At 41.1% G+C, this 21934-nt stretch overlaps 1 protein-coding gene across 1 annotated transcript in view; it reads left to right on the top strand.

Moving 5' to 3' along the window:
- LRRN1 (leucine rich repeat neuronal 1) overlaps positions 1-20964 on the top strand; it is a 224006-nt gene extending 203042 nt beyond the window's left edge. Inside the window, exon 3 of the mRNA XM_028719353.2 lies at positions 17890-20964. Within this exon, the coding sequence (XP_028575186.1) occupies positions 18077-20227 (2151 nt within the window). The 5' untranslated portion in view covers positions 17890-18076 and the 3' untranslated portion in view covers positions 20228-20964. The remainder of the gene's footprint in view (positions 1-17889) is intronic.
- The last annotated feature ends 970 nt before the right edge of the window (positions 20965-21934 follow it).

Genomic DNA, 21934 nt, shown 5'->3' with positions numbered 1-21934 from the left:
TGATTAATGCTGTTGTGTCACAAAGTAAGCTTTACCTGGCATTCAAGATTTACAGGATATTTATATATGAGATGTTCAGCTTGACTCCCAAGAGGTTGCATAGTCCAGCAAAAGGAATGGTGAACTTGGATTGGGGTTTAAAACTCTCCTTGGCTCCTGGCTTCATCGTGTGACACAACCCATCTCCATTCCCTGTTTGGTAAAATATTAAAAGTACCGAACACAGTGGGGTTGGCCTCTGTGCCCGGAGGTTTAAAATCTTAAGAGTTTGGGGAAAGGATTCTGTGGAAGAACTGCCACTTCCTAAGCCTGCTGGCTTGCTCCAAGCAGGGAGGTGGTGGAAGGGTGGTATGGGGTTTTCTGAAGCTTCCCATTGACAACAGTGGAAGGGAAAATCAATATGTCAGTTTCAGGACTTTTTGGGGGGCTGCGGTGAGACTAATCAGATTGGATTTGTTCTTCTAAGTGTGCAACATCCTCCAACAGATATATTTCAGGGTAGTGGGCTCAGGAATGCTAATGATATTGGTCACCTTCCCTTCCATCCTCTTTTAAGTACTAGGGATGCTGTTCCCCATATCAACCAGGCCAAGTCCTGAGATCAGTAGTGGGAGGGGGTTGCTAATGTGTGTGGGAACCCAAAGTAGGGCCTTTTCCATGGTGGTGCCCAATTTTGGAATTTCACGGAGGCACAGATGGCCATGAAATGGATGGGATTCTGCTGCCTTGTGAAGACTTACTTGATTTTTAAAAAGCTTTTGGAGGCCCTGTGTTTTGTTTGACTTGACTTTTTTAGCCTCTAGTCCTTCTGCATTTTATAACTATATGTGGTTTTATTGCTGGTTTTTAATATTTCTATCAAGTCTTCGTGATTTCTGGCGATGTGTTGTAAACTTCTTTGAGGCCTTTTTTTTAAATGAAAAAATGTATACAAGAATGCAACATAAATAACAAGTAATTAGAGCCTCCTCCTCCTCCAGGATCTCATCGAGTTCTGATTTGGTACTGCCAAGAATGGCTGTAGGCAGGGACAGAGGAAGGGGTGTGTAGTGGGTGCGGACCGCCCCGGGTGTCACCACTGAAGGGGGTGACAACACTCACTGCAGGGCCTACAGCGTGCCCAAGCCATGCGTCGCTCCTGGGAGAGACGCAGTGGTTGGGCGTGCACAGGTTCCACGCTGCCCAAACGGTCCACCCGCTGCCTCCCCCCCCCCCCCAGCTGTAGGGCGGCTGAGTAAGAGGAGGAAGGCAGACTCCGGAGGCCCTGCGGTGCACCCCGACCCTGGGCGCACCACCCCAGGCACCTGAGTGGCTTCCTCCGCCACTGGCTGTAGGGCATGATATCCTGTTTTAGCTGAAAGTAAGAACTCTGATTTGAAAATGGTGCTTTCTTGATCACCAGGCTGTAAATGATGTTTGGACTTACTTTGTATGGCAAAAGCAAGGGTGAAAGGTGATTCCTAATTCTTAATAGTAATATAATACTAACAGGAAATCCCCACATTTCAGGAAGAGATAAGCTGTACCATTATTATGTATCATCTCCTGGTGAGGTTTAGACTTGCAGTAACAATTTCCTTCTGCAAAGGTGGGGGACCTCTTATAATTTTCCATCCTTTCAGAGGCTGATGCATCTGGATGAAATCCTGAAAGCTCTCAGGGAGCTTCCCACTGCTATGGTTGGTGTTCCTGTTGAAGTACTTTTCCACGCAGAAGCTGTAGTTAGTTGCTAGGTTTCTAACTAGGCCTGCCTGTAACAAATTCACCTTCCCTGTTCTTAAACAACAGTGCAGTTTTCCAATCCATTTTCGAGCATAATTCAGAGTGATGGTGCTAACCTTTTAAGGTTTTAAATGGCTTAGAATCCAGGTGTCTAAACAAGCACCATGTTGTCCTGCAGGACTCTTATTTGAATGCTGAAGTAATCTTCAAAGCTCTCTTCAGTGTTCTCCTGCCTGGCAAATTCTGTGGGTTGTGACTGGATCATAGGACCTTTGCAATGGTGCAACCTTCCATTTGAAATATCTTGAAGTTGATTATGTTGCCACTAAGACCACTTCATTTGGCCAGCCTTTTCCAGTATGTCACCTAACCTGATTTTAGCTGTTGACTATCAGCCATATATGTGCATACCCACATATTCCTCTGTTACAGCCAGGGGTGACTGGTGGACGCTGGACCTTGTCAGGCAACTAGGCAGGACTTAGGAGGTCTCATAGATGGGGCCAGTGGTGTGCCACACAGTTCAAAATGTGCCACATAGAACCCATAAACTTCCAGACCTATAGGAAAATATTATTCCCCTCCTCCAGCTTGTTCACTTCTAGACCTAATTTTAAAGAATAAGCTGTAAAGTGGTGTGATATTAATTGGATTAGGATCTGGGGGAACAGGGTTAAAACTACCCGGCCATGAACCTTGAGTCAGACATGGTCTCTCAGCGTAATGCATCTCAGTATTGTTGTGAGGATACCATTGGGAAGAGGAAAATCATGAGTGCCACTTGGAGCTCCTTGGAGGAAAAGGGGAGATATAAATGCAAAGAAGAAGATGATCTTCAGCATGTTTCGCCCTGTTTTTGAAGGCAGCAGGAGAGGGCAGGTTTAGAAAAATACTAAAACAAACATTAAGAAATCAAAGAAAAAATAATTTGGGGCACAACCAGGATATTATGGCCTAGTCATGTTAGATATTACATGCAAGTCCATAGCAATTCCAATGTGAGGATGGATGTCTGCTGGGACAAACTTGACTGGGCGAGTTGTGCCAGCCACATGTAATACATGTGCCTATACTGTGTCTAGACTCTGTACACAATGTTCTCATCTGCAGCTTTCTGCTTTTTGTAAGAGCATTTTGTTGTTGTTGTTTAGTCGTTTAGTCGTGTCCGACTCTTCGTGACCCCATGGACCAGAGCACGGCAGGCACTCCTGTCTTCCACTTCCTCCCGCAGTTTGGTCAAACTCATGCTGGTAGCTTCGAGAACACTATCCAACCATCTCGTCCTCTGTCGTCCCCCAAAGTGTATAGTCCTCGCAACAACCATGCAAAGTTGGCCACCATGCAATTTTTAACAAAATGGAAAGAGCAGTGCTTCCACCTTAACAAATCCACAAGCTTGTAGGAGAGCCAGTATATCATCTAAACAAACAAACAAACAAACACCCCGTCCTACAACAAGACATTTGCTGGTTTTCAACTCTGCTGTAGATGGCAACTAGGTGGATAGTTACCCCTTTGAAAGTGTACCAGACAATTTTATATAGAAATACTGAGAGTAATTTACCCAACAGTAGCACCATACAAAGAGGCTATAGTAAAGGAATTGTGGTCCCCGATCAGCATTCTATTACCTAGTGCACTGGTTTGGGGGTGAGGAATACAAAGATGAGACTCTTGCCAGTTGGCTTCCAGAAAAGAAAAATGTGCAGATAACAGAGATGAAGGACCGACCCATTCCAGGTCACCCACAGCATCTTCATACAGATTTAAGCAGGCAAAAGAGGCCTACTTACAAACTGTGTGCCTCAGAAAGAAAAAGAAAAAGCATATACAATGTGCACCTGCCTTGCCAGTGAGGAACTTCTATATTTAATAAGAACAGTAACTTTTTTTAAAAAAATGTGCCTTCACGGCTGCTTTACTGCTGTCCACGTGCAGTTTCCAAGTTCACTTCTTTAACAATTATTTGTGGTGTCAAAAGAAAACAAGCTGCCTTTTGGAGAACTGCAGCTAAAATGCAAGGAAAGATTTGTAGTATTGGTTCATGTCTTGGTTACATGTAACATCCTTACATTACTTGCTGCCACGGGCTCCTTCAGAAGAAAGCTTAGGATGCAAATTCAGTAGTGATGCTGACGCTGTCAAGCTTATGTTCATACAAGCCAATCATGCGTCTAGTATTCATTCATTCATTTGGCAGCTACTAAATTACTGACAATGGCAAGGAAGAAACACAGCTACTGTAACAAGCTTGAAGTGTGCATGCCTTTATCAAAAGTTGTCCTTCAGAAAGATACTAGATTAGCCCACCTTCACATTAGATAGACAAATTTCCAGTTCAGGTGTAGTTACATGTTTCTCTAATGCATCACTACTTCTCATTTAGCACATATTGTTTTAGGATTGGCTGAGCAGTGGAAATACCTGATTGGTGGAAATGGTTGCAACAGTTCAAATGGAAAGCTAGGGAATATGCAGGGAACAGAAAACTCTGTGGGGGGATTTTTTTTTGGGGGGGGTGTTATTTGGGGGGAAGCTTTTTATTTTTGTTTCAGCTTAAGCTCCATGTTGCCCTGAGTGAGCATCCTCTACTGATCACCACCTTCCCCGATCTGGTGTCCTCCAATTCCCATCAGCCTCAGTCAAGTATGGCCTCTTGTTGGGAATGGTGGGAATTGGAGTCAATCACATTTGGAAGGCACAGGCAGGGAGGGGTCATCTGTCACATGCTTCATACTGTTTTGTTGTGATCAGCCTTGGGCATTCTTGCTAACTGAGGAGTGGCATACAAATGTGTTGAACACCGTAAATCACTGTTTCAGCCCCTTGTACTTGTTGTATAACTTCGTGACTTCTGTCACATAATTTGTCCTGCAATAAAGTGATTTATCTCACTATATCATATTTTCGATTGTTTGCGAGAGAGATCCTTTAAAGGGTATAAGAAATGAAATACTGAAAAGGATGGAATCACTGGCAGTTTTGTCATTAATGCCCTCCATTTTTCACCTTAAGTGGCATTGCACTGTACACCAAACATTTGTCAACAGCACTTGCAGAACTTTGCTTAGATTAGAGTATTTCAGAGGTCAGGAGAAGTGGTGCAGGTGCTCCCAGGGATCCAGTCTTTTGTGCAAACTTTGGTGTATTCTTTCATTGCACACCTTTGCTAATCTGCTAGCCAACAAGACTTCATGGCAACACCGTTGCACATTGTCCCTTGTGTCGAGAGCCTGCTCGACATCAATAATCAGTCTCACGCCAAGTTGGATTCAAAGAGCCTAATAGCCAACCTTTATTGTGCACAGCAAAAAATACCTCCTCTCTACCTCCAGCCCAACGCTTGCTTTTCCTGGTACAAGATAAGTAACAATCACAAAAATGCAACCTTGCCCCTGCCCACAGACAAGGAGGGTACTATCCTACGTTAGCCAATCAGTAATCTAGCACGAAGTGTTCACGCGCTCATCATGCTCCAAGCAATATCTCGTGCTGCAAAATCACCCTGCAATAATAACTTTGCTCATGCTCTTATGTACAAGCAACCATTTTCCCACACCCTTGCTCAGGGTGTACAGCTAAACAGTTCTACGTCATGGTGAAAATAAAACCATTTCTGGCCTCCAAATAACTTCCAAAAGAGTTTTGAAAGTTAGGAAACTGTAATGACATGCTTTCGTAAGTAGACAGCTGCAGGTAACAGTCATGTTTAAATAGAAGGTTCATGAAAGGCTACCAATTTTGTAAGTGAAGGCACCTCACTGTGAATCTACCGGAGTGCTTCTCAACTGCTGAGAAATGATAGAACAGCAAAACCAGAGACAGGCCTTAAGTAGACATGCATTGAGTAAGGTGCTGCCATGCATTGTCAGATCAGGACTCTGGCTATGCAAGTAGCATAGAATCATAGAATTGTAGAGTTGGAAGGGATTCTCAAGGCCCATCTAATCCAACCCTCTGCAATGCAGGATTCTTAACTAAAGCAGCCATGACAGATGGCCATCCACCCTCTGCTTAAAAACCTCTATTGACAGAGTTGGAATCTCCTTTCCTGTATCTTGAAGTCATTGGTTCAGGTTCTATCCTCCAGAGCAGGAGAAAACCAGCTTGTGCCATCTTCCACGTGATAGCCCTTTAGATATTTGAAGATGACTCTTGTATCTCCTTTCAGTGTCCTCTTATTCAGGCTAAATATACCCAGTTCCCTCAACAGTTCCTCATACGGCTTGGTTTCTAGACCCTTGATCAGCTTTGTCACCCTCCTCTGCACACATTCCAGCTTATTAATATCCTCCTTAAATTGTGGTGCCCAGAATTGGGCACAGTACTCCAGGTTGGGTCTGACCAAGGCAGAATAGAGTGGTGCTATAACTTCCCCTGACCTAGACACTATACTACTGTTGATGCAGCCTAGAATAGCTTTGGTTTTTGTTTGTTTTCTTGCTTTTTGGCTGCATCACACTGTTGACTCATGTTATGCATGTGGGCCACTAAGTCCCCTAGATCCTTTTCACATGTACTACTGGCAAGCCAGGTGTCCCCCATCTTATATTTGTGCAGCTGGTTATTCCTGCCTAAGTGCAGAACCTGACATTTGTCCCTATTGAAATTCATTTGGTTAGTTTTGGCCCAGGTCTCCAATCTGATAGTCATAGTGAATCTTGATTCTGTCTTCAGTGACATTAGCTACCTCTCCTAGTTTGGTGTCCTCCTCAAGTCTGATGAGCGTTCCTTCATATAAGTCATTTATAAAGATGTTGAACAACAAAGGGGCCCAGGACAGAACCCTGTGGCACCCCACATATCACTTTTTCCCCAGAATGACAAGGAACCATTAATACACACACACACACACACACACACACACACACACACACACACAAATTGTCTGAAGCAAAGGACAGGATGGCATCTTCACTCCCCATTTCACATATAAAGACCAGACAGGCAGTTGAACCTTCCCTGTGGTGACAGGTCAGTGTAATCCACTACACTTGAGGACAGCAGGCTACCTTACAGAGTGCAGGCCAGGCTATGTGGTACACAAAACTCTATCCTCCAACAAATAGGTTTGTACTGTTGCATCAGGTGTTAAGCATCAGCAAACAAGTCATATGATGTGTATGTCCATGTTGGCAAGTGGCAAAATGCAGCAGTAAATATTTTCACACTGGTAGGAGGCCTCTTCAAATAACTTCCTCCAGGACGTCAGTTTAAGCCACAGCATCATTTGGTCTGTGTTGATTACGTAAAGCAGGCATGACATTTCCCCTCAGTTGTAGCATTTGTACCAATTTCTGTTCAAGATGCCTGCTTTGCTCAGACAAAATTTGGAGGCAGAGTTACAAAGTTTTGACACAGAAGGCAGAGCGGGCAGGCAGGAGGCCCAGGTGAGCTGTAGAGGTTTGGTGAGATGTGAAGGGAGAGAGGTAAGTGTCTTAGGCAAGGTGGAGTTGATGAGTGAAGCAGACAGGTGCACACAGCTGCTACTTACACCTATGTAGGTGTTCTGCTAAACAAATGCGCAGTTTCAGTTGTGCTGGTAACACTTCCTAATTATACTCAGGATGCCCAGCTGATGTTTACTGTGCCTTTGGACAATAGTGAACTAAATCACACTCTGAGTACACCTGTACACACTCAGCTTGTGCTACTTTCATTGGGCAGGGCCCACAGAGTTAGGTGTACCCAGAGGATATGTATCCACCAGTGCTTCGTAATGTATTTATTTTTCAGTTTATCCCTTAATCTGGGTTGGTATTAAATCTTAAAACCTTTATCACCATGTGCCTGTTTCCTCCATGGAAGACTGTGATGAATGCCTCCTGTTTCACAAAGTATGCTAAATATGTATAGTTTCACCTGTGCACATTTTATCTTAATCTAAGAGATGAGCAGGAAAGGGGGGGGAGAACCTCAGGAGATTTCTATGCTTTTGTAAAGTAGCAGAGGATGTGCATAGTCAGAAACAACCATGTATTCCTCAGAAGAAATTAGTCTTTGGTGAGTGGGTGGACAATGTGCAGATGAAGTCTATGAAAAATGGGGGTAGCTTTGTTGATGGATGGGGTTAATTGGTGGTTATGTACAAATTATCCCCCCCAAAATCAAGCAATCAGTCAAGCAATCAGGAATTAATTAAAAAAGACAGAGCTATACAATAGATGAGGGGTAGCTCAGGTCTTTTCCAGACAAAAGCATATAGATTGTGGGAAGCTGAATACATTTTTTATTTTTCTTAAGATATAAACTGTCATGTAAGGAAGCCGTGGAAGTGTGGCTCTCATGACACTGCACATCGACTTATGGGATAAGGTGCAGGCTACCTTGCCACTATTTTCAGTAACGGTTAATGGGAAAATGTGTAGGCATCACCTTTGACTCACCTGATTTTTAATAACCATCAAAATAACCTTGAATTCTGGAAGTCAAGTCCTCTAATAATAATAATAATAATTTCCATAATGATGTAGTTATAGCAAATCAAGGGTTCTTTATTTATTAACAGATTTTAAAAATCTGTTTCTGTTCAAAAGAACCTCAAGACAAATATACCAAACAGGAACCAGATCAATACAGTAAACTAAGAACTGCATGAAAGCCTATTGAAATAGTATGATACTGTTTCAAAATTAACAGTATATAAACAGTAAAGCATCCAGGCCCAGATTAGCCTTCTGGGAAGGCCCGATGTAATAAAAAGATATTCAAGAGGTGCCCAAATGGTTGGCACCTATCTGATATGCACCAGAAGGAGTTTCCAGAACACTACACTGTTGCCCTGCACTGTGTCATCATGGAGCAGAGCCCAGTGTTATGGGGCACAACTGGAAGTTCCTCTCCTGATGACTGCACCAGTGTATAGCGAATTCTGGCAATTGCGATTTGCCATTTTATTTTATGTTTAATTGCAATACTGAACAATTTATTTCAGAAGAGCTGTAAATAAGGGGAGGAGCCATTTAGGCCACCCCCCTCATTTTCAGCTGTTCTGCAAAAAATAAAAGGGCACATGGCTTTATATTGGGGGGGGGATACTTAGGTCCCCCACCAATATAAATCCTCGTGCGCTTTCATTTTTGCTACCGTATTGTTGAAGAGTCAAGGCTATAAAAATGGATGAACTGTTTATACGTGTATTTATCACAAGCTTTATGTTTTTCCGATAGCCTTTGTCATTAATATGCTAATTTAATAAACGCACACTTAGAAACTGTTGTTAAATTTGATTTTACAGTCCAGCATCCTAGCAAAGGGTTTCCTAGACACTGGGGAAGCCCCCGAAGAGAGAGTGCAGTGAAGAATGAAAGTCACTACAAAAAGAATAGTAGCATGTAAGCATCAGGCATCCCGGAACAGATTCTGAGATCAGGGAGACGGCATTGTCTGTGGTGTTCCAAATATCCATTTAGAAAAACTCTCTTGTACCCTAAGAATTTGAAAACAAAACCCAGCCTGGAGTTTTTACATATTGAACAAAAGGCATTTCTGTGACTGCAACGGGAGTCACAGGAAGGAAAACATTGGATCTGCCTTTTCATAATGGCTTTGATTCATACTTTTGTCCCTGAGTGGTGCAGAGGACACACCCATGCAATGACGCTTTCCTGACTTCCCCTTTCTTCTGTAGCCCCCTCTGCTCTCCCCAAATCTGCTGCTGTTGGGGGTCACTCAAAAATTACTTTAGATATTGGGGGGTGGCGAGCTGCTGCAGTTGGAAAAGGTTGTTAATCCTGTCCCTTACGTGAACAGAGAAGCAATTTAAGATCCAAGCCAGTCATTACACAACTTAAACTACAGTATTTCATGTAAATACAACACATATACATCAGAGTCTCCTTGCTTTTGAGTGGACAAACATTCTGTATGATCATCTACTGGCTGCGCTTTGAATCATGTTGGTTAGTTAAAGTGGGAAAGAGAGAGGCACAAAAGTGAGCACTTTCTTGGTTGTGTGCAATAGGAAAGAACGAGTTCTTGATTGCATCTGATGGCTAAAATTGTGAACTGTGCTACCCCTTGGAACCTAGCAATATAAGAAACATGAAGCTAGCACAGCACCCATCTTCCTGTCATTCAAGGTTTGGTACAGCTTTTATAATTAGGATATGTTTCCTTTTTAATGGGTACCAGCTGAAGGGGTAAGCTGAGGCTTCATTTTGTGTACCTCTCTCAAGATGGTTCTTAGTGCATGGCAGTCCACTTCCTATCTTGAGTTGGGAGCAGGTGCGGAAGAATTCAAGAAGCCTGTAGCGGCATTTATCACCTAATCAATTGGCTTCTGCTCACTGCTGCATAGAACATGTAACGAAATTCTTGGCCTGTTTAGATGTTGCTTTGAAAGCCCGTAATGTAACTGCACCGAGAGAGCACAATGGTTGAAGGTGGTTCTTCATTGTAAAGTCAACAATTACACAATTACATTTGTCTTGCCATTTTACCCCCTAGTCTTTAAACAAGGGCATATTTTATTTCCACTGAAAGCAAAACCAAAAAGCAATCTGGTATAGTAGATAATTTGACAGCCCACTATTTGCAAGCACTTATTATTTTTTAAGTTTCTAATATGATTTGGTAATGCTTTGCTAATGACATATACATAGCTAGAGAACGACAGAAAGGGGCAATGTTGCAATTCCCTGGTTGACTTTTGCAGAATGCCAGTATGCAGTAGCTGCACTTTAAGACTTCCAGTTATAAGAATTTGCCGCAGAGAAAGAAACACAAAAGTTGCTGTGCTGACAATACATTAATCTTACATGGTCCAATAAAAGTAATAACACAGAGGCTTTAACATAAGAGGAGCCCTGGCGATCAGACCAAAGATTAATCTTGTCTAGCATCTGCTCTCTCACAGTAGTCACTAAAATCCTCTGATTTGGGACTTCCAAGGAGAAAACTTTCTCACAGAATACAAGGATGTACTGGGTATATAAGGGATAAGGTGGTATTCCAAATAACCCGATCCTGAGCTTTATAGGGCCTTATAAAGCCTTATATTGATCTTGGTCCAGTAGCAGATAAGCAGCCTATGCAAATCTTGTTAAAAAAAAAAGCTGCTATATGTCAATGGTAGTTTGCTCCCCACAAGCACTCTAGCTGCTGAGTTCTGCACTATCTGCAGCCTCTGGACCACCCTCAATGGTAGCCCCACATAGAGCACATTGCAGTAATCCAACTTTGAGATGATCAATGCATGGATGATTAGTGGTCATGCCGTCCTAATCCAGAAACAACCATGCCTGTTTTACCAGCCAAAACTGGCAGAAGGTTCCTCCAGATACTGGAGAATCCTGTGCCTCCAGCAACAGAACTGGATCTAAGAGACCCCCAGATTATGGACCTGTTCTTTCGGTGAAAGTGTGCCCCATCCAGAGCAGGCAACATACTAGTTTCCTGGACCCAAAACCACTCATCCACAGAACCTCTGACATGTCTGGATTCAAACTCAGTTTATTAGCTCCCATCCAACCCATCACTGTATCTGGACACCAGCTCAGGGCTTCCTCAGCAGCTCCTGATTCAGATATTACAGAGAAAGAGAAATACAGTTTTGTAATGGTTTTCAATTCTACCCTTCAATTTTCTCTTGGATAAATGGGGAAATACTAATGTCCAGTTTATTTTGAGTTCATTATTGGATCTGTTCCTTTCTTTCCTCGAAAACAAGGATGAAGAGAAAGGTAGATAAGCAAAGGCAGTTCCCTATTTCATTTCCCAGGGATCAATTTTGTGGTGTTTGGTCTAAATCCATCTTTTCGGAGCCTTTTAGACAAAAGAGTTTTCTCTTATTTATTTCCTGAAATCTCTTAAAGCAGTTCCATACATTGTTTTGTGAGTAATTGCTTCTCTGAATCGGCTTGCATAAACCAACTTGATACAAACAACTGCCATGTGAAATTATACAGTTTCTTTAATTGCTTTAGCCAGAGGCCATTTCAATAGCATCAACAACAGTACAAATAATTACATTAACAATCATGTTGGCCAGAGTGTTCAAACATCAGAACTCCCGCTCTTTAGCATAATACACCATTATTCAAATAAATTGTCTAATAATGTCACAGATGATCCCCCTGAAGAAAACTCCATTAGCCTTTGCAAACCGAGACCGGATTTCAAATGCAGCCAATGCAAACTATGTTCCTTTTTTGTGTAATTGTTTTCTCCCTAGCCCTTAATGAATATTATGTGTTATAAAACAATATGCAATAATATTTGAAAATATAGACTTCCTCATCCTGGGCTCTAACTAGACAGTTATAGATAGATTTTCAATATCTTAACATAATTTTTGAAGCTGCTTTATTTCCCTTTGATTTTTGTATTTTAATTTAGTGTAATCAAAGTGTGAGCAAGTGGCAATCAAACAGTGGTTTCAGTGACTGGATTTGTGTAGAATGTTGCATGGAGCTGTGATTATGTTGTTTCTTCTGTTTTGAAATGACCTATTTCTTTCTTGCCATTCACAGGCAGGTCCTGTGTGTGTACTTGTACTGAGGATCTCAGCAACCCTCAGGACTTGTTGCTGATAATGTATTGTATGGATGGTTTTGACTCTTTATCATGACCATGTGTTCTGTAAAAACAAATTACAAAGCTCTAATTCAGGTTAGGGGTTGGTGATGTGTACAGGAGAAGAGAGAGAGAGGTTAGTAGCAGTTGATTATCTTTTTTCTTTAAATTTCTCCCAAAGATTGGTAACTAGCAAAACAATTGCTTTGGAAATAATTTTGTGGCCAAAATCTAACTGTATGATGGCCCACTTCAGTTGTTTGAAACTTGCCATATAGTATTCATTAATATTATCATTTAGTGTCTATATGGGGGAAAATGTATAGAGGTAGGGAAGTTTTTTATGTTTAATGCTGTATTGTGTTTTTAATATTTGGTTGGGAGCCACCCAGAGTGGCTGGGGAAACCCAGCTGGATGGGTGCGGTATAAATTATTATTATTATTATTATTATTATCCCTTGCCAGCTCACTGATCGTGACCACTCCTTCCTTGGGTTCTCCATTAATTTCCCATAATGCAGAGGAAGTGAGGCAACTCAACAGTACCACAAAATAAAAGACACGGCCATTTATATGCAGACATAAATTAGTCCCTGAAAGCAACCAGGGGTAAGACAAAGTTTTAGTAGCAGAGAAGTCTTCAACTTTGTATTTGTTGAGTTAGAAACCAGTTCCTGCTGTAATTAAAGAACATAGACATTGGAAAAGACTTTTCAATAAACAACTTTTATACTTTAAAAAGAATTCAAAGAGCATACTGTTAAGAGCATATGAATGACCAGCCATTAAAAAAATACATTAGAGGCAGGAAGCTGGATAGGAAGACACAGATGGACTTTTGGATGACAGGGCAGTCAAAGGTGTGCTAAAGGAGATTTTGGAGGAGCTGAATGAAATCTTTTGCATCTGTCTTCACAGCAGAGGACGTAGGGCAGATCTACCTGAGCTAACTTCTGCAAGAGGAGAGCCTTAGGAACTAAAAGAAATAGAAGTGACAAAAGACAAAGTTCTAGGTCTCATTGACAAATTAAAAATTAGTAGATCACTGGGTCTGGATGGCATCCACCTGAAAATATTTAAAGAACTGGGTAAACAAGCAGTAAATGGCAAGCAGGATTCACTGTAAGCAGGTGTAAAAAGATGCACATTGGAGCAAAAACATTGAAATTTCACACATACGCTTGTGGTTGAAGTGGTGGCTGACGAGGAATGAAATGTTTGAGGTCTTCCTAGATAACACAGTGAAGATGTCAACGCAGTGTGCAGCAGCTGTGTGAAAAAGATGAATTGCGTGCTCAGGATCATTAGGGAAAAGGTTACAAATAAAACTGCCAGTGCCGTTGTACATGTGTGGCCACACTTGGAATACTGTGTACAGTTCCAGTTGTCTCTCCTCCAAAAAGATATTTTAAAGTTGGAAAGGGTTCAGAAAAGGGAAATGAAAATGATGAAGGGGCTGGAGCAATTCTCTTAAGAGTAGTTCTCTTAGGCTGCAGCGCTTGAGTACTTTTAGCTTAGAGAAATGTGAGCAAGAGGGGACATGATTTGGGTGTGCAAAATTATGGTGTAGAGAATGTGGGTAGGGAGGTGTCTTTCTCTCTCATAACACTAGAACCTCTGACCATTCAATGAAGCTTCAGGACAGATGAAAGGAAGTACTTCTTCACAACAGTGCACTGGAATTTGCTCAAACAAGATGTGATACCCACCAACTGGGATAGCTTTAAAAGATGATTAGCTAATACCATGGCAGTTAAGGATATCTGTGGCTACTTGCTAAGATGACTGAGAGGTAGCGTACCTCTTATACCAGTTGCCAGGAATCACAAGTGACAAGAATGCTGTTGCACTTGTGTCTCGTTTGTGGCATCTGGTTGATCACATTCCAGACTTTATCAATCTTTGTTTTCATGAAGCCAGCAATGAGTGTTGGGGCCAAGTATTCCTCCCTCCTGTCTTCCTGTCAAGTGAGATTTACATTATGAAGATCTCTACTCGCATTGAGCCAGAGTTGTAATTATTATTTATACCACGAGATTCCTAGTAATACGATAACACTTTTTGGACAGTAGAGAACAGCATCACTTTTCCCATTTGATTTTTGCAACAACTCTGCAACAAAGCAGTGCTTTAATCCACTTTGAACCACTGCCTACCATTATAGGCATGCGCTTGCTTTCAAAATCCTTATTTCAAGGTCTGCCTTTACCCATATGAACTGATTTGGACCCTGCAATCATCGTCTGAGGCCCTTCTTTGTGTCCTCCTTGCATAAGAGGCCTGGAGGGTGGCAACATAAGAACAAGCCTTTTCTGCATTGGATCCCTGTTTGCGGAATGCTCTCCCCAGAGAGGCTCGCCTGGTGCCTTCATTACATATCTTTAGGTGATAGACAAGAACATTTCAGGCCTTTAGCTGATTAAACATTCTATGTCCCTTAAAAATGTGTTTGTGGGAGATGTTTTTGTTTTATTATGCATTTTGTGTTCTCGTTTTTGTATTTTTATGTTATGAACCACCCTGTGATCTTCAAATGAAGGGTGGTATACAAATAACAAAAACAACAGAATGCAGTCTGCCACAGATCAGCATCATCCTGAGCAGATGTTTTGGTGCCATATCTGTAGTGCAGTGTATTTGTGAAACCTGGCCTCCTTCCTATAGACTCATTGCTAAATGAGAGTTGGCTAGGTAAACTGGCATCTAGATTTTTATTTCAGACTACAGACCAGAGACTTAATACATTAAAAGGCCAAAAGTGCACTTACAAAAGTACTCAAAAGTCCAGTGTAGAGTTCACTTCTTTTTTCTTTCTTTTCCTCTCTCTCTCACGATTTCTGACTTACTCTCCTCCTTCTAAACTGCTTTTGCACTCTAGTCTGAACTGCAGTTCACCTGAGTGCAAAAAATTAAAATGGAGCACGGCATGTGAAAGCAATTGCAATTTACTGTGTTAAAACTGAAACATACTTTCATTAATAGATATGTACAATCAATCACTTCTAGCCATTGTTTAGAGAGAGAGAGAAAAACTAATATGCACATTATTCATAAAGAACATTTTTCCAGTTAAAAGAAAATTGCATTTTCCTTCTGTAAGAGATCACTTATTTTAAGAAACAAAAGGAGCCACGCATTCAGAGTGGGTCCATTTTTGTGGAACTCCCTTACGGTTCAGGACAGATAGGCTCCCTCCCTGCTGAACTTCCGGTACTTACTGAATACTTTTTTTTAGTCCAGCAGACTTAGTTTTAACTCATTTGGGTCTCCTGTACACTGCTTAGAGAAGACTGTGATTAAGTGGTATTCAGATTGTTGACATAAAAATAATGAAATGCTTAATAATTGCTATTCTGTTTGCTGAAACCAGAAAAGTACAGTTGCACAATATGTGATATGCAGTTGATAGGATATAAATATTAACACCAGAATCGATTTGAATTTGTGGCTTATCCTGAACCTTGCTGTGTTTTATATGTTTTATTATAGGCTTTGTATAAGATAAGTCTCCATAAACAGATATAGCCAGAGCAGTTTTAAGCACATAATTGAGAACAGTCATTCTCCTTGCTGAATAGAAGTTATATTCATGGAATCAATTACTGTAAACTAATGAATGATATTTGAAAGGAAGAAAAATACTTTGTGGATTAACAGAGTTATTAGGAGTCATCTAGCGCCCAGCATCTATAGAAGCTTCCCATTCATATTTATGAGATGAATTTCTCTGCATGTACAGTGGGGAGTGGCTGAATATGGAACCCTTGAGAATTGGCTTAGATGATGAGAGAAAGAGAGAGAGAGAGTGCACTGAATTCGCAAAATGATGCTGATTTCCTTTTTGGGTGGAAACAAAATAGCCAGTTTAAGTCTACCACAAATATTGTGTACATGCAACGTGCATAGAATGTGCATCACATCTGGACAAATATTGAATCCCGAGACAGTGCCTTGGAGGGACTTTGGACTTGCTAGAAATGAAGAGGGATCTGTAAAAAGTTACACAAGTTTGATGATCCAGACATCAAAATGCTGCAGACAGTTGTTTGCTCAAAGCAATAGTAATTTCTTGCAGTTTACTGTGCAGAGAATCACACCCACGTGGGATGATGTTGGGAAGTCACAGCAAGCAGCAAAGTTGGGGAGGAAGCAGAGGGAAAATCAGATGTGATTGACAAGTCAGGCATGTATTCAGAGCAAATGATTTCACCCAGAAAATGAATCCTCCCCAAAATCGGCTTTGAAGGTGCCTAGCACAAACCGCACTAGACTTACTTGCCTGCAGTTTGGTAGGTTCCTTACCCAGGGGGCACATCTCTCATGTCTGAAGTTTTGAGACCAATTGCCCAGAAAATGTATGGGGAGGTCAAGTGATTCCCTTTTTTTTTAACCAACACAAAACTGCAATGGGAAAACCACTCCAGCTGAAATTTTGCAGGATTCATTCCCTCTGAAGATGTGAGTGGCTGCAAAATCTATCCATTTCTACCTAAAAATAAAGAAGTTATAGATAATATTCACATTTAAAGGTCCTTAGCATAAACAGGGTCCTGGACCTATTTGCCTGTAACTGGGCTGGCTTTATCCACTGTGGAGGAATAATACTTCTGTAAATGTTATCCACTCCTGACAAAGTTATTGCCGTCTTTTGATTTCCCGGAATGAATAGGCAGGGAAATGGAGATATGGACCCTAAGCTGAATTGAGCAACCTATGAAGCACTAGGACCAAGGCAGACTGTTTTCTAATGCTCTGAATTGGGTCGGGAGGAAATCTTGTCAGTGGGCATCCCTCATTTGTACAGTATTTATTAACTGTGTGTGTGTGTGTGTTCGTGGATTGGAAATATATAACGATGGACTAGTAGAGGGATGGGCAAACTCCGGCCCTCCAGATATTGTCAGACTGCAACTCGCATCACCCCTGACTACTGGCTTTGCTGGCTGGGATGGTGAATAGTTAAAGTCCCGCAACAGCTGGAGGACCAGAGGTTCCTTTATCCATGGTCCAGTAGCTCCATAGAAACTTCCATGTTGTTATATATCTGATGCATCTCCATAAATTAACATCTGGCCGCTCAAGCAAGCACAACATTAGCACAGGAAGCTGCTCATAGTAAGTCAGACCATTGGTCCATATAGTCTGCACTGACTGGCAGTGGCCCTTTAGGGTTTCAGGCAAGGTTCTCTCCCAGCCCTACCTGGAGATGCTGGGAGTTGAACCTGGGAACTTTAGCATGCAAGGCAGATGCTCTGTTGTTACTGAATTATAACCCCTTTCTCCAATCATGTCACTGGAGACTACTCCAAATTGTCACCCTATGCAGTTAGAAGCAGTTCCGTTTACATGAGTAAACAAAGTCAAGAGGGACCAGAATCGGTGTGGGGAGAGACACCAGTGAAATACCATTGTTGGGGAAATATTTTACGACATTGAACTCCAATCCAAATGTTGTCTGTTCTGTTTATGATTAAGAGCAAACCACGGAATATTTGAATGGCAATTTTGAACATTTGTAATAGTCAGGCATTTTTAGAAGTTCATTAAATCAATATTGGCTGCATATAGAAAAGCTCTAATGATAGTGTACTGAAAATAAAGTCTCCAGAAGACAGAAGGCATGCATTTCATATCTGTTTGTTTCTTTTCAGATGTATCCCAATATATCGAGGAACATAGCTTCCGTAGAGTGAAAGAACTAGGCTTGGTGAAGAGACATCGCATCGCTAACTGTTCACAAGAAAATAACAAGAACATCTTCCATCTTTTGAATGCCTAAGCATTTGATCTACTAGTACTTGCAAGTAGTAAACCAGAAGAACCTACTAGGAAACCGCTATGGCTGGGATCAATTTTACATTAAGGGTTTGCCATTTGGTTCTGGGATTACTCGTAAATCAATTTAGTGCATCTTCCATACCAAATAATGAATGTCCACAATTGTGCGTCTGTGAGATAAGGCCGTGGTTTACACCCCAGTCGACCTATAGAGAAGCTACAACAGTTGACTGCAACGATCTTCGTTTAACAAAAATCCCCAGTAATCTTTCCAGTGATACTCAAGTTCTTCTCTTGCAAAGCAACAACATTGCCAAGACCACTGATGAGCTCCAACAGCTTTTCAATTTAACAGAACTGGATTTTTCACAGAATAATTTTACTAGTATAAAAGATGTGGGGCTGTCAAATCTTACTCAGCTCACTACTTTACATCTGGAGGAGAATCAGATCACGGAGATGACAGATTACTGCTTACAGGATCTGTGCAATCTTCAGGAACTTTATATAAACCATAACCAAATCAGTACCATTTCTGCAAATGCATTCTCAGGCTTGAAGAACCTTTTAAGACTTCATCTTAATTCCAACAAATTAAAAGTTATTGACAGTCGCTGGTTTGATTCTACACCCAACTTGGAAATTCTGATGATTGGGGAAAATCCTGTCATTGGGATATTAGATATGAATTTCAAGCCACTCTCAAATTTAAGAAGTCTGGTTCTGGCTGGTATGTACCTGACTGACATCCCTGGAAATGCTCTAGTAGGCTTGGATAGTCTTGAAAGCCTCTCTTTTTATGACAACAGATTAGTTAAAGTTCCTCAGCTTGCACTTGAGAAAGTTCCAAATTTAAAATTTTTGGATCTTAACAAAAACCCAATCCACAAAATCCAAGAAGGAGACTTCAAAAACATGCTTCGGTTGAAAGAACTTGGAATCAACAATATGGGAGAGCTGGTCTCTGTTGACAGGTATGCATTAGACAATCTTCCTGAACTTACCAAGCTTGAAGCAACAAACAACCCAAAGTTATCTTATATACATCGTTTAGCATTTCGGGATGTTCCTGCTCTGGAAAGCCTGATGCTCAACAATAATGCCTTGAATGCAGTCTACCAAAAAACAGTGGAATCCCTGCCAAACTTGCGTGAGATCAGCATTCACAGTAATCCCCTCAGGTGTGACTGTGTCATCCACTGGATAAACTCAAACAAGACTAATATCCGTTTCATGGAGCCCTTATCAATGTTCTGTGCTATGCCACCAGAATACAGAGGGCAGCAAGTCAAGGAGGTGTTAATACAGGATTCCAGTGAGCAATGTCTTCCAATGATTTCTCATGACACATTTCCAAATCATTTGAATTTGGACATCGGCATGACTGTCTTCTTGGATTGTCGGGCTATGGCAGAGCCAGAACCTGAAATTTATTGGGTAACTCCACTTGGGAATAAAATAACTGCTGAAACCCTTTCGGACAAGTACAAGCTTAGCAGTGAAGGGACTCTGGAAATATCAAATATTCAGACCGAGGATTCAGGGAGGTACACATGTGTGGCTCAAAACATAGAAGGAGCAGATACAAGAGTAGCTACAATTAGAGTGAATGGAACACTGCTGGACGGTACTCAAGTTCTGAAAATATATGTCAAACAAGCAGAATCTCACTCAATCTTGGTGTCTTGGAAGGTTAACTCTAACGTAATGACGTCCAACTTGAAATGGTCATCCGCTACAATGAAGATTGATAATCCTCACATTACCTATACTGCTAGGGTCCCGGTGGATGTGCATGAATACAACCTCACACACTTGCAACCTTCCACAGATTACGAAGTCTGTCTCACTGTATCTAACATCCATCAGCAAACTCAAAAGTCCTGTGTTAACGTTACAACAAAAAATGCAGCATTTTCCCTTGAGATTACTGACCAAGAAACAAGCACAGCTCTGGCTGCAGTCATGGGATCCATGTTTGCTGTTATTAGTCTTGCTTCTGTTTCTGTCTATGTTGCTAAGAGGTTTAAGAGGAAAAACTACCACCATTCACTGAAAAAGTATATGCAAAAGACCTCCTCCATCCCTCTGAATGAACTCTATCCCCCACTTATTAACCTCTGGGAAGGTGACAGTGAAAAAGACAAGGAGGGCACTGCAGAAACCAAGCCAACTCAAGTGGACACGTCCAGAAGCTATTATATGTGGTAACTCAGATGGTATTTTGCTTCTGGTAGTAAGGAGCACAAAGACTTTTTTGCTTTATTCTGCAAAAGTGACAAGTTTGAAGACTTTTGTATTTTTTTGACTTTGCTGGTTTTGTGGCAGAGTGGTGAGGACAGGTGGATATTTCAAAATGTTTTTAGTATAGCGTATCGCAATTGTTTTGACACACACAAATGGCAGCTTCACTTAGCTTCCAATTTTTTTTTAGTTCTGCTTAATTTAACAATGCTGTTCTAACGAATGCTGGGTGGGGAATGGAAGGCTGGGATTGCCCTTTGATTTACAAGTCGCATGACCCCTTTCTTCTGAAGCCATCAACAGAAAGTACAGTGTCCTGCAAAATCTTAACTCAACCAACTTGAAAATACATTAAACCAGCTTTGTCATAATCTGGTCTAAGGACTCTTTTACTTGAGATAAAATGACAAGATTTTGAACAATGTTAGTTGGCTGTACTGTAATGTTGTATCAACTGATTTGAATGTTTTTTGACTATGAACAACAGGTTTTCTTTCTTTTTTTATAGCTGAAGAGACTTAGGTAAAGCTAACAAAGCAATTAAGTGTGTACACTTTTTCAATGTAACAAACTAAATGTTAATTGCTCTTTTATTATATTTAGTAGAAACTTTTAAAGAAAACTTAATTTTTTCCTGTGTAATCCACCAACACCTGGCATAGAATGAAGACAGAAGTATAATAAATTATAGTTTTTGTTCTGTTTATTTTTTTCTAGAACAATTGCAATAATGTATCTTTTTAGTTGCATCACCAGCTTTAATGGGTGATTATGTTTTGACATAAAATATATCCAATCTTATATAAAATTGTGGGTCTCTGGGTCAAATTAGATTTCATTTTTTTCCTAAAAAATCTATTTTATCAAATGTGAGTTTTAGTCACAGTTGGTTTATATATTAAACAAACAAAAAACAACCAAACCAACAATCTATGGATGGGTATTTCATTGGAAGAAAAAAAACTTTGTATGTTGAATGCACAACTTGTTATGTTACCGTCACATCAAAAGCGTGTTTAGTGTTTTTCTTTCTGTAGTGTATGAACTACATTCCAACTGGAACAAATGGTATCTTTCATTAAGAGAAGGAAGTCAAGCTATCGAAGGTTGTTTCATGCCCATGAAGCTCAGTGGGACAACTGAGTAAATGGGCTTAGGATTGCTCTGCAGGACAATACAACATGTATACATTTAGATGTGATCCAGATTTTCCTCCATTGCTCTCCTGCAGTAACAGAAGTTATTCTTCTCCTAAAATGTTGATATACCAATAACTCTGCGCTAAAGGGAAGCTTTAGCTAGAAGCTTGTATTTTGCTCTTACATAAAGAGTTTTATTTATATCCCACCCTCCCCAGCCAAAGCCGGGCTCAGGGCGGCTAACAACAATAAAACAGTACAAAAGTACAGCATAAACAACATTCTAAAATCATTCATTATAAAATTAATTAATTCAAGCCACTGGCGACCATTGGGCCAGAGCTCCGCGAAGCTTGCCGAGGGAGGGAGTCAGGCTGTGCCCTGGCCAAAGGCCTGGTGGAACAGCTCTGTCTTGCAGGCCCTGCGGAAAGATGTCAAGTCCTGCAGGGCCCTGGTCTCTTGTGACAGAGTGTTCTACCAGATCGGAGCCACAGCCGAAATGCCCTGGCTCTAGTTGAGGCCAGCCTAACTTCTC

The sequence above is a fragment of the Podarcis muralis genome, chromosome 2 (genome assembly GCF_964188315.1).
Source record: "Podarcis muralis chromosome 2, rPodMur119.hap1.1, whole genome shotgun sequence".
Lineage (NCBI taxonomy): Eukaryota > Metazoa > Chordata > Lepidosauria > Squamata > Lacertidae > Podarcis > Podarcis muralis.
This window is presented reverse-complemented; position numbering and strand designations above follow the sequence as displayed.